At 39.6% G+C, this 12,973-nt stretch overlaps 1 protein-coding gene across 1 annotated transcript in view; it reads right to left on the bottom strand.

Moving 5' to 3' along the window:
• The window catches only part of LOC131433642 (ionotropic receptor 25a), a 348,320-nt gene that overhangs the window by 63,422 nt on the left and 271,925 nt on the right, over positions 1 to 12,973 (bottom strand). Inside the window, exons 8-9 of the mRNA XM_058600129.1 lie at positions 6,255 to 6,440; positions 5,866 to 6,195 (exon numbers count right to left, since the gene is read on the bottom strand). Coding sequence (XP_058456112.1) covers positions 5,866 to 6,195; positions 6,255 to 6,440 — 516 coding nt within the window. The remainder of the gene's footprint in view (positions 1 to 5,865; positions 6,196 to 6,254; positions 6,441 to 12,973) is intronic.

Here is a 12,973-nt window from a genome sequence, read left to right on the forward strand (position 1 = left end):
AATGTCATCCAAGTAAACAAACACATTTGGTTCGAGATCGAACCCAATTACCCGATCCATTAGTCTGCACATTGTAAACGGAGCGTTTGTTAGCCCAAAAGGACAAACCTTGAATCGATACAATCCCTGTGGTGTTCTGAATGCCGTATAATCCCTAGATTCTTCTTTTAAAGGAATTTGAAAATAGGCGTCTTTCAAATCTACTACCGAATAGAATTTTGCCTTTCCCAAACGATGGAAAATCTCCCCCATATTTCTCATTGGGTACGAATCCTTCTTGGTCCACGCGTTTATCTTACGAGAATCTAGACATATCCGTAGCTTCCCATTCGCTTTCCGAACTGGCACCAAAGCGCTGGCCCATTCGCTCGCACACTCTTCGATAGCATCTATTTTTTTGTAACGTTCAATTTCGGCTTCCATTTCCGCTTGTATTACTGGTGAACACCTGTACCACGGCTGTCTTCTTGGTTTTGCTTCCTCGCTCAACTGAATTTCGTGCTGCAACAACGATGTCCTTCCTAATTTATCTTCTGTGGTGATTGGAAAATGTTTAATTGCGTCGACCAATTGCTGACGTTCGGTGGTCGTTAGATCGTGTTCTGTCTCCACTGTCTCCGGAGTCGTCTTCGATGGTTCTGGTAGTTCCAAGGCTGGAATGTCCAATGTTGCGTCTGGCTCCATGTTTTCCATCATCGGCAAGGTTTCGATTGGTAGCAACGTGAATTGTATCATTTCCACCTTTCCACTATCCATTGGTTTAGTGTCAGCGACGGCGACCCGTTCAAAGCCATATTTACCCTCCATCATTGGCTCGATTCCAAATGATGTCCAGAAGTTATATCCTAATATTAATTCCCTGCTAATCTGTGGGACCACTAGCGTGGGGATTACCTTTGTTAATCCTTTAAACATCATCGGTAGTTGAACATACCCTAAGCAATCGTGCACAGTCTTATCTGCAGTTACAATCTTCAGTGGGCTACGCTGCATTGTCAGACCATACTTTTCTGCAATATCGGTCATACTCGTAACACTGACACTTGCGCAAGAATCGAGTAGTGCGTCGTAATCAGTATCGAAAATCCTCACAGTCACTTGAGGACTGCTCTCGGTATGGATTCTTACCTCACAGACCTTTTCAAATGGATCTTCAAATGGACTGGGAACGTCGTTTGTCGAAGGAATGCTGTCGTTCCCTATTACGCATTCCTGGCTTAGTTTCCCCCCGAATAACCTTGCCTAGTGCGCTGACTTCGAGGGTGGTTTTCGCACGTTATCGTCGTTTTACCCGGTGTCCCGCAGATATAACAGAATAACTGCTTCTCTTGTCTACAATTTCGCCATACATGTCCGGTCCTGCGGCAATTCCAGCATAGAGGACCGGATTGCTGTTCAACTGTAGCATCTCCTGCTGCCTGCGGAGTGCGCGATAAAGTTTTCTGTGACTCTTTTGCTCGACGATCATTGTCAAACCTTCTATCAATAGCGTTGATTTCTTCTGCTTCTGAATATGAGCCCGTTGACTCCTCTGCTTCAATATTATGTAACCCACTCATATTCCTAGTAGGACCTTCTCGCGATTGTCTTAATGCGGGATCATTTGCATCGATGCGGTACGCATAGTACTCTAGTTTTCGCAGAACTCGTACTGTTCTACACGCCAGCTTTGAACGGTAATGTGGGCGCATGTTGTCCCATATCACCTCAAAAATTCTGTCTGGGTCTAGTGGCGTTGATAAAAGTTTATTCAATCGTTCTATTTCCGTTTTGAACGTCAGGAAAGGCTCGTTACGTAGCTGTTTACGTTCGTATATTTTCTGTCGGTTTCCCTGGTCCTTGTTTGGATTTCCGTACTTGTAACGAATTCTTTCTTCGAAGTCCTGCCAGTCTAAGAATTCATCGGCGTAGCACAAGTACCAATCGTAGGCCTCTCCGCGCAAAATCGTATGAACTCTTTGCAGTAAAATGTCGTCTGCAATTCGATCCATTCTTGCAAGTCTTCGAATCTTATGCAAAAAGTCTTCTAATGATCGATGCCTTGCGTCTCCACTAAACGTGAGATGCCATTTTTCCATACGCCGATCAGCATCTTGAATCTCGCGGTCACCTATTCGTCTATTAACCCGAGGTCAGTGGAACCTTTCCGAAGAATAACCATCTTCATCCTCGCTGCTTTCCAAAGCAACGTTACTCTGTCTACGATGTAGTTCATGCTCTGGGTATCTACTTCTGCCAAATGTTTGAAAACTCATTCTCCCGGCCGATTCTTGGTCTGTTTCTACTATTTCATCCTGGCTAAACTGAGATTGCGACCTCTCTCTGTCCCTAATCGACATTCGAGCAGAGCTGTCGTTTCGTTTGATATGTTCCCGATAATTGTTCACATTATCTAACGCTTGTTCAGTTGATTCTCTCAAAAATGGTCTTCGTTGATCCCACTGTATCCGCCTCTTATCTTGAACGTCACTGTACCGACCTATTTCCCCTCGACTCTTTGGTTCGGCGCATCGTATGGCGCCATGGTTGAACGGGAAAAGGGAGTTTCTTCTGTGAGAATCCTGCCTATCCGGCCTCTCATCCACGTTTCGTGATTTTGCCCCATTCTCCGCTTCCGTTGGTTTTGAATTTTGAATTGCTAGCCGTAAATTTGTCAGTTCTTGCTCCAACAGCGCTACTCTTTTCCGCAGTAAATTGTTTTCGTTTTGTTGCGCGTTTTCTCGACTTAACTCATCTTGCTTAACTGGTTTTGGGACCGTTCCCAGTGATTGTCGCGGATCTTGTATTAACGGTCGATTTTTTTGGGGTCCTGGATTCAAAAACTCCGAGCTTCCTTCTTTTGTCGTACTCTCTGATAGCCTACTGTTACTCTCTACATCGTCCTTCCTGGTCTCCAACGCCAATCCACCAACGGCCCCTTCTAGGGGAACAGCATCCAAAGCTTTCTTCCCATTGAAAGTCTGTAATATCATTCGAATTCTCCCTCCAAGTTCTTTTTTCATCTCTTCAGATCCAGGATCCGAGACGGTGCTTCTCGCAATTCTAAGAGCATAATGTTTTAAGCGTGAAATAGACCTGTCGTCTGGACCTTTTTCTAATTTTCTTCGTAACTCGTCTACGATGCTAGAAACGCGATCGAATTCTTGTTCTATAGTAAATCGCGACGAATATTCTCGATTTTCTCTTAAGTCTTCGTGGAAAAGGTTTCGCAAGAGTCGATACTTAGCTTCCGAATCAGCTTTAGTTTCTTCCAATCTACCGCGAATTATGAGTTCGTAATCCAATTCCTCATTGGTTAAGTGGTCGACTCTCGGAAATTTGAAAGCCATTTTTTTTTTTAAATTTTAAATGTAATTGCTTCCTAGCAGCTTTGGAAATTGTTCACTCAACCGTAATAATAAATTATTCACAAAGAAATTATATACAAGAATTTATCAAACACGAAACGAGGTTAATAAATATTCGCAATCGATAATTGTATTTAATCTAATAATAATAAATTATATTATATACGCTATGTATGTGTATGTGTATTTATTTTATTATTAACAACAAACAACAACAACTCAAATACTCACATAAATACCACAATATTTCCGTAGCCTCAACAAATTCCTCAAATTATGTTCCTGAATTCTTCCCAACTTGTCTTCAAAGACATTTGTCTCTACATTCATGTCTAAATCCCAAATAACAACTCTATAAACCTAGGTTAAACATAATTGAAAAAGACTATTAAATAATTGACCAATTTCCATGATATTTTCCATGTACTCCCAAAAATTCGAAAATCCCTGTAGTTGGGCGCCAATATGTAGCCGACCCTTGCCGATCCCTAACCAGTGTGCAGTTTACAGCGCCACTTCCCTATAAGGAAGACTGCACGCCACGATGTGTTTGCCCGGATGAGACTCTCCTTAGGGCGAGTTCCCGAAGAAGGTCAACGAAAAAAATGAATCAGGATCGGTCAAGTTAGGCTAACCAAAAACTAGTCTCCAAAGACGGGTAGATGACCCTATTATCAGTCAGCAGCAATCACCGAAACCTCATTACCCTCAGATAATCAACGGTGAGAAAGTTACCCGTGCCTAACTTTATCATCATGGGCAGTGCAGCTATCTGCCACCAGATAGCGTAAACCTAATGGAAGCTGAACTTACAGCACACATTCAAATTCCGCTGAGCGGAAGACAGCCAACAACGAAAAAGCTCTAACGAAGTGACGCAAACATACGGAAAACCCCACCAAATACCTGTAGGAGTTCTATGATTACAATCGAGTTACATTTAGGCATTGAAATATATAATCATTTATTAACGGAAAAACGGTTTGACTTTATATTGCATGTCTATATTAGCTTTTCTAATTTCCTATCTAGCCTAGCTCCTATGTGCGTGCGTGATTTCTCTCCCTACTTGTGCTCATTGACCATTTGTGCTTTCCTCTCCCACTTTCTCAGACGACGACGTCACTCCACGGCTCCAGCAATGAGATGTGCTTCGCACCCGGGTGACTAATACAATGGGTTGTATAACTGTTGGCGCAATTATTGAAATCGATCTACTGGATGCTTGAAACTTATTGCTGAATAAGGTATGACTGCTACACAACATACTATTATGATATTCGAAATGTATTAGGTTTAAAGTACTACGTATTGTGGATGCCACGGCGAAGAAAAACTTATGTTTATTGCCTATGAAATAAACGTATTTATGAGAAAAATCATCTGTTTTATTCCTCCTAGGGGTACACAGATAAAATATTGTTTTAGGTAAAGAATAATAAGTGTAGCATACAGGGCTGAGAAAATAAACCTCATCAAAACGAGATCACTGCCGGAGAATCTTTTCATGATCAGTTGATCAGTGAATTTTAAATAACATCGATCAATATCGGTACTGATCTTCCATCACACAATGGGTAGTGATTTTAAGCTAAAATGATTCTTGATTTAGGTATGCATTGGTGGAGGAAAATCACATATGATCAAGATAAGACATGACATGATCTACGTATGAAATCGTTGATCTCCCGCCCTTTTTCAAATGGAATACAAGCACTGAAGTCGAGTCGTCGGGGTGCCACCAGTGAAACGAAAGTCATACTCCAACCGATATCACTGGGTCGGCATCCTGCCGATCGAATCTTTTACGAGATACGAGCGCATCGGTACCGGGATCGCTCCTGTTTTGACATCTTATCATTGACCGAAAAATTTCGACTATCTAGATCTTCGATTCGCATTCCAAGTAAAAACATGCTCGCAACCTGGATGCAGCCATTCTTTGAGCTAAAAAAGGTGTACAAACGAGAAGACGTCCTCTGTGTTTAAGGTTGCCAGAACTGATTCTGAGGTTTCAACATTGTGGAACACGCTATTTTTCATAAAAGCAACGTAAAAGCGAAAGTTTCGTATAAAAACACATTTTTTCTAAATCTGGGATTTTACTACGTATCGTGCATTGAGGTGAAGTTAACCCCACGGGCGACTTTGGATACGTACAGAATATAGAGGTGGACCTCCTGTGCTCCATTTAAGAATGATATGCCACGTAAAAGTGTCTTGGAGTTATCCTAACACTAGTGTACGCTGACGGTTATTCCAGAAATCAACTGACATTTCAAATGCCGCGAAAAATTATACAAATATTTGAATAACCATTTGATTGTGGCTATAATTTGATGGCTGCGGAGAAATGTGCTTCTATATCAGAGGTAATTTAGCATCATTATTTAAAATCAAAGCATTTTCCAATTTCGACGAAGTGAGCTGATCCGTGTATATTCTTAGAATATATGTTACAGTTCCTGTATTTCTCATTATTACATACATTTCATCAGTCAACTGAGCCAAAACTTACGCGTTGTTAAATTGATCTTTTAAAGGAGATCCTTGCTGCACCGCGATAGCGTATGGTTTTCTAGAAAACTCCTCTCCTACCATCTGCAAGTCACAATTAGTTAGCACTTTGTATCTGATATCTGTTGCATCACCCAAAAACGCAAACCCCGATGCCGATGTAGAATTTCTGATTCGTTCAACTGCTTCATCCAAACTATTCGGTAATCCGGCTTCTTGCATTGCTTGCCACATTTTCGTGTATTTATCACTTACCGGATAATCCCAAACGGCCAATTTCGAACGTTCAACAGGAGTCAAAGAGTCATTAAGAGACATTTCTTTCCATATTCTGAAAACGCAAAATAGTATGAACAGTACAATATATATTATCAATAAAAAAATACTTACTCGTAAAATCGTGCCTCTATATCCGCCATACGTTGAAAATAAGTCATGGCAGATGACCCATTGAGTGGTGCATATAAAATTTTATACTGCTTTGATAGGTCGTCCAAAGATTCAACAGGTGTATCCAATCTTGACACAGTTAAAAATGCAGCCAAATTAGCAGTGTAAGAAGCAATGATTATAAATCTGAAAATATACTCACACTATTAATAGTTATTTGTGTCACTTAACCATAGAACTAAATGTTAAAGGAAATAAGATGATTAATTTGTTTCCGCTTGAGTGAATATAGTATATGGCAAATATTTGATACATTTCATTCATACTAAGTCGCGCAGTTGACTGTGCAGGACGTTTTCGTCAATGCACCATAAGCTCCTTATTTCAGTCGGTTCAGGTTCAAAGACCTAGAATCCAAGACCAGACCTCTATACCAGGTATGGGATGCAACTTCAGAATCTAGCTAACATTTCAAGTCTCAGATTTATAATCGTACAAGTCACGTAATTGACAAAATATTTTTTTTATTTGTATAATTTTTTCACATTTAAATGTGGTCTTGCTGATACGCTTGGTTTGAGAAATGTTGCCGAATATGTGATATAAACATATATAAAGTATGCTTGTATGAACTACCCGTATCAATCTGAGTAAATTGTATCAAAAAGGAGCCCAAATTAATGTCAGAAATTATCTTAAATACAAGGGAAAAAACATCACAGAACAGTCATATAGAATCGAGGTCAATAATTCGGATCCGGAGTGGGATGCAAAATTCTAAAAATAAAACCTGTATTTCGCGGAATAAATAGTTTAACAAAATTAATATCGGAGCGATATTGAGATTTTACTTTTACGCCATTTATGCAACATTATCACCGGATAAGGTGTACATCCATTTGAACTTCAAACCTGTTTAATGCATTAATAGTAGCTTTCAAACGAGCCTAAGTTAGGTGAAATCGGTCAGCCATCTCGGAGAAAATTGATCGATAAGGAAACAACACATAAGTACCATTATATCTTCGGAACCATCTGAGTGGAATTGTACAGAACACTGTTTTAATCCACCTAGTGGTGTAATGATGCCTTTCTTATATTATTCATACCATCATATTACTCAGGAGTTCTAAAACCAACTGTTTATTGAACAGAAACAGGAAAGTTGGTTTGAACGTAATCTATAAAATTCTACGAATCAAAACCCCCTATAGTTCCGGAACTGGAAGTATTATCCACAACGAACCTAGAGATTCTTTATGAAACCGGTAGCCTCTTTCCTTGATTTAAATATTTGTGGAAATCGATTTGGCCACCTAGAAGAAAAGTAACGTAGATTTTTTTTGCAGTTTTAGACCACTATTTTCATTTTCCGCAGATTTCAAAGACCAGATTAGCCGAAGTTAGTTCGTATCACCAGCAACAAATATGACCGTCAAATTGGAACAGTTTTGAACCTACTTGAAAAGAAATTTTTCTCTTTTGCTTCATCGCTTTAGGTAGCGGTATAAAGTTTTTAACGTTTTAAGTACCGGAACCGGAAGTTGGATTCAGATGAAAATCGGGAATTTTATTTGGGAATGATAACGAAAATCGACCAAACCATCTGAGCAAATATGTTGAGTTTCAGGAGTATTAAAACACTATTTTCGATGCTTCTGGAATCGGAAATCGGGAAATCGGAAACCACGACAGCCGGAAAAAGTTTGGTAGGCCTTCTACTAACAATGAATTTAACAATTAATTTATCAGTCAGTTTTATGTTTTTTCGGTTTTTTAACGATATCAAACTTACTAGAGATTATAAGAGGAGAAAGAATATGAAATCATAGAGCCATAGTACTCAAGGAAGAGCAAGGATGTGAAGAATAAAGTGCGGAAAAGTGAGACGTGACAAGGGTCATTTAAGTAAGCAGAAGGCTTCTCGTATCTAAACTTTTACCTTCTACCAGAGGAGTCGAACTTAGGCATCTTAGCGATACGAGTCATCCGAGTCTCTGATATGTCAGATAGTAAAGGCAAAGGTCGTTTGCCATTTACTGTCCGAACCGGCAAAAGTAAAGTTACGAGAAGTTGTCACATTCTGCCCACGACGGTTTCTCACACAATGTGTTTCATTGTGTTGATATTTTCTCATACAGTTAGTTATAACACCGGAATGGAAGATTTGTCCGAAACTATTGCTTGAGTGCCTGGAGTTGTAGCGGCGCACGGATCTAGTTAATCTCTAACTGGTTTGATATCGTTAAAAAACCGAAAAAAGTAAAAAATACTGACTGACCAGAAGTCATAAATAAAAAAGTAAAAAGTAACAATTGATGGGATTCCATCACACACAGCGATGAATGGAGCGCTGTCCGTGCGCCGCTTGCACCCTGGAACGCATAGCCATACGCTACAACTCCAGGCACTCAAGCAATAGTTTCGGACAAATATTCCATTCCGGTGTTATAACTAACTGTATGAGAAAATATCAACACAATGAAACACATTGTGTTTACTTTCTGACATATCAGAGACTCGGATGACTCATATCACTAAGATGCCTAAGTTCGACTCCTCTGGTAGATGGTAAAAGTTTAGATACGAGAAGCCTTCTGCTTACATAAATGACCCTTGTCACGTCTCACTTTTCCGCACTTTATTCTTCACATCCTTGCTCTTCCTTGAGTACTATGGCTCTATGATTTCATATTCTTTCTCCTCTTAAAATCTCTAGTTAGTTTGATATCGTTAAAAAACCGAAAAAAGTAAAAAATACTGACTGACCAGAAGTCATAAATAAAAAAGTAGTCAGCTTTATGGGATTTGAGCTTCTGTTTGCCATTGTTTATGAAAAAACTTTTTTTAATCCACCTAGTGGTGTAACAATGCCTTTCTCATATTACTTATGTTTTCAAAAACATCACTAGAAGATTCCGTCCAGTTTCTTTTTTCGAAACTTGAATTAAACCAAAAACTTTCTTCGGTATAAACTACCATCACCATGTTAACTTAATAAAAAATTTAAATATGGCAACTCTGCACGCTATACAAAATTGAATAAAGCACGCTGTGTGCTAGGCGAGTGCGTTTTCTTTTTCTTCCGCACTAGCACGTACCGATTATGCATCTTTTTGTATGACAGTTTGAAAGTTTTGATACTCATTAGCCTATAATTTCGGAACCAGAAGTCGGATCTGGATGAAATTACACAGTATCTTTTAAGACACTAAGAGTCTTAATTGAATCATGATTTGTGAAAATTGGATTAACCATTGCTGACAAATCGAAATGAGTTCCGATTTTGGCGCTTTTCGTCACTACTACCGGTGCGTTCGGAAGCGGATCCAAAGCCAATTTATATATCCACCAACTAACAGGGTCTATAAACTAGATGAATTTACCAGTAAATTTTATAAAAATGTGCACCTGGTTTCGCCATCGCTTGGGAAAAAAATACTCATGAAATTTAAAATTATCACTAATTGCACTGTAAAACCGAAACCGGAATCTGGATCTGGATTCGAAACTGTTCAGGGTCTTTTTTAGGATTTTCAAGACCTTTCATTTGCATACTAGTTTGTGAAAATCGGTTGAGAAACTTCCGAGAAAATAGAATGCGCCTTTTCTTATAGATTTTCACATATTACCATGTAACTCCGGAAACGGAAGTCGGATCGGAATAAAATTCAATAGCAATCTTGGACTATATAACCTTTCACTTGAATCTACGTTTGTGAAAATCGGTTCAGTCATCTCTGAGAAAATCGAGTGACATTATTTGTCACATACACACTTACATACATACATACACACATACACACATACACACATACATATATTTGCTTAATTCGTCGAGCTGAGTCGAATGGTATATCACATTCTAAGAGTCGCTTTACACAGTAACACCGGAGAGAGGCAAAAACACATGAAATTGAAAATTTTCCGCTTAACGTACTCTAGTTCTAAAACCAAGAGTAGAATCCAGTAGATCAGTGGATAAAATGTTCTAGAAAATTTTAAACAACTTTTAAACCCGTCGCCGCCAGCACCGCTACCAGCAAACGATGTTGGCAGAGTGACGAACGAAGAGTTGTTGTCAGCGGTGAGATCGCTCGATAGAAAGAAAGCCGCCGGGCCAGATGGTATCTCGAACGCGGCTCTAAAGTTTGCTATAATCTCAAAATCGTCATGTTCAGGGAGGTCATGCAGAGATGTCTGGACGAGCACACGTTCCCGGACATTTGAAAAAAGCAGAGATTGATACTGTTACCGAAACCTGGGAAAGCTCTTAGGGACCCGTCGGCATATAGACCAATTCGCCTGATCGACACCACAGGTAAGTTCCTGGAGAGAATCATCCTGAACAGGCTAGCCACGTTCATAGAGAATGCGGGTGGACTATCTAACGAACAATAAGAGTTCTGCAAACAAAGATCGACGGCGGATGTCATAAAATCGGTGATAGAAACCGCGAAGGTCACTATTCAACTCAAGCGGCGTGTAAATCGTTACTGCGCGGTAGTAACGTCAAAAACGCGTTCAATGGTGCGTTGGGCGGATATCGCTGACTCCCTCCTTCGACTAAGAGTACCAGAAGGGCTGTACAAGATTCTGGAAATCTACGTTCAGAACCAGGTATTTCCATACGAGACCGAGGAAGGCTTACGTAGCACTTCTATCACGGCCGGAGTATCACAGGGATGCATCCTATATCCGCTCCTGTGGAATATAATGTACGATGGCGTAACGAGGTTAAGGCTCCCCCCGGGCGTCAAGATAATTGGGTTCGCGGACGATATCATTTTTAATTCCACCATTTCACTGTCACGTTATTACACTTTCACAAAGTCACTATACTTAAATGAAGCATAACAAACGTTACAATACAGGTACGCGTATTTCGGAATGTTATTTACATCCTTCTTCAGTGTATCGTGTACGCGCATCTGTATTGTAACGTTTGTTATACTTCATTAAAGTATAGTGACTTTGTGATAGTGTAATAACGTGACAGTAAAATTGTGGAATTAAATGGTACATAAATAGTGCAACTTTTGAATATATTCCGCTAACAGCTCCAGGTAAAAATAGTAAAAATAAAAATCCTAATAGTTCTTTAGAAAACTTTTAGAACCATTAGAACGGCTGATTTTTTGTAATGCTCTTCACCGTTGTTTTTTTCACCAATGCTAATGACTGGCGGCTGTGACGTAATCGTTCTTGTCGAAAGCGAAACTAATTGTGCAGACGACACAAAACACATCTGCTCGCAGTGGCGATAGAATCCAAACTGATTAAATTTTGTTGAGAGGCTTGTTTTTACCTGATTTCGTTTGTAGCTTTTTACTAATGGGCGGTCCTAACGGCTATAGAAATAGCCGCATACAGAATTTTAATGTTGATTATTTCATTTCGGATTTGCATAATTTATTGAAATCAAATATCAATATGCTGTAGGGATTCGTTTCTAGCATTCAAAAGGACCAAATTGAGGAACTCACTACGATATTCACCACTTTTCGGAACATTTTTCTCGAACGATTTGTTGTACAGCAGCAGATATTTTGTTCTCTTCCTCAGAACACGTTCTGATTGGCTGGTTTTGACATGGGTCAAATGAAACTGGTTTTTCAATAGTGTACTATTGAAATACTTTAATGCTTTTGCTATACACTTTTAAGTTGAAAAATTTCGATTCTATTGGTAGTTAGATTATATAAATCCTTTCACAGATCACTGAGCTATGAGCTTTAAAAATACGAGAAGGCAAACGCGCCTTATGAATTATCCTCTTTGATACTCGTTTATACCAAACATTTCAGAAAAGTTTAATTTTGAATTATTTGAGATTATGTCACACAACTGAAAATTTTATCATAAAATTGTGATCATATTCCCGATGGCATGTAGCAAAAATTTTCTTGATTCGTTAGATACAACAAGCGATATTCACGATCAAAAACTTATCACTCTCTCAGAGGGTAAATTTTGAAAAGGCACCCCATAGTAAAGTAAGTCGTATTCAAGACAAAAGATTAAGTCGTCCACTTCTAGATCGTGGAAGAGGCAGGAGTGGTTTAGTTTTTGTTCCGTGTCTCCCTTTTTTTTTTTCAAATAAAATTTTTATTAGGCTCATTTGCTTTAGCTTAACGTGGCCGATTGTCTTGTTGTTAGGGGGAGAGAAAGGGATGCCGTATTACGGGGCGGCATACTCCCCAGTTAGTAAGGGGACATAGGGAGGGTGGGACCTACACAGTATTGTATTGAAATTTGAATACATCATTGGTTTGTGGCATACATCTTTTAGACACATTTTGCGTTCGATGAATCTTCATGTTTTTCAGCTTGTAGCAATGAAGAGATTATTCTGGATTGGGATGCTTCGTTGGTGTGTTCTGACGTTGATGTGACGTTTTTGGGTAGCTTCCAGCAACTCAGTCAGTTCAAGGCAGGTGCATGCTCCGAAGCATCGTTTACACAGGCCATACTTCCAGCAACGTAAAGAAGAGTGCGGTAGAGCTGTAGACGAGAAAGAGATAGGGAGAGCACTAAATTTGAGCATTGATAGTTTTCAAGAAGTTATAGATGAGAGTCATATAAGGAAGATTTCGAGTTGCCAAGACGTCGCGGACTGGTACGAAGGGTGGTATACCTCGGGCCCGAAGGGAACCTATGAGTTGGGACCTGGCATCACAATACTCGACACATGTCCAAACAACATGTTCGATGTCATG

The sequence above is a fragment of the Malaya genurostris genome, chromosome 3 (assembly GCF_030247185.1).
Source record: "Malaya genurostris strain Urasoe2022 chromosome 3, Malgen_1.1, whole genome shotgun sequence".
Lineage (NCBI taxonomy): Eukaryota > Metazoa > Arthropoda > Insecta > Diptera > Culicidae > Malaya > Malaya genurostris.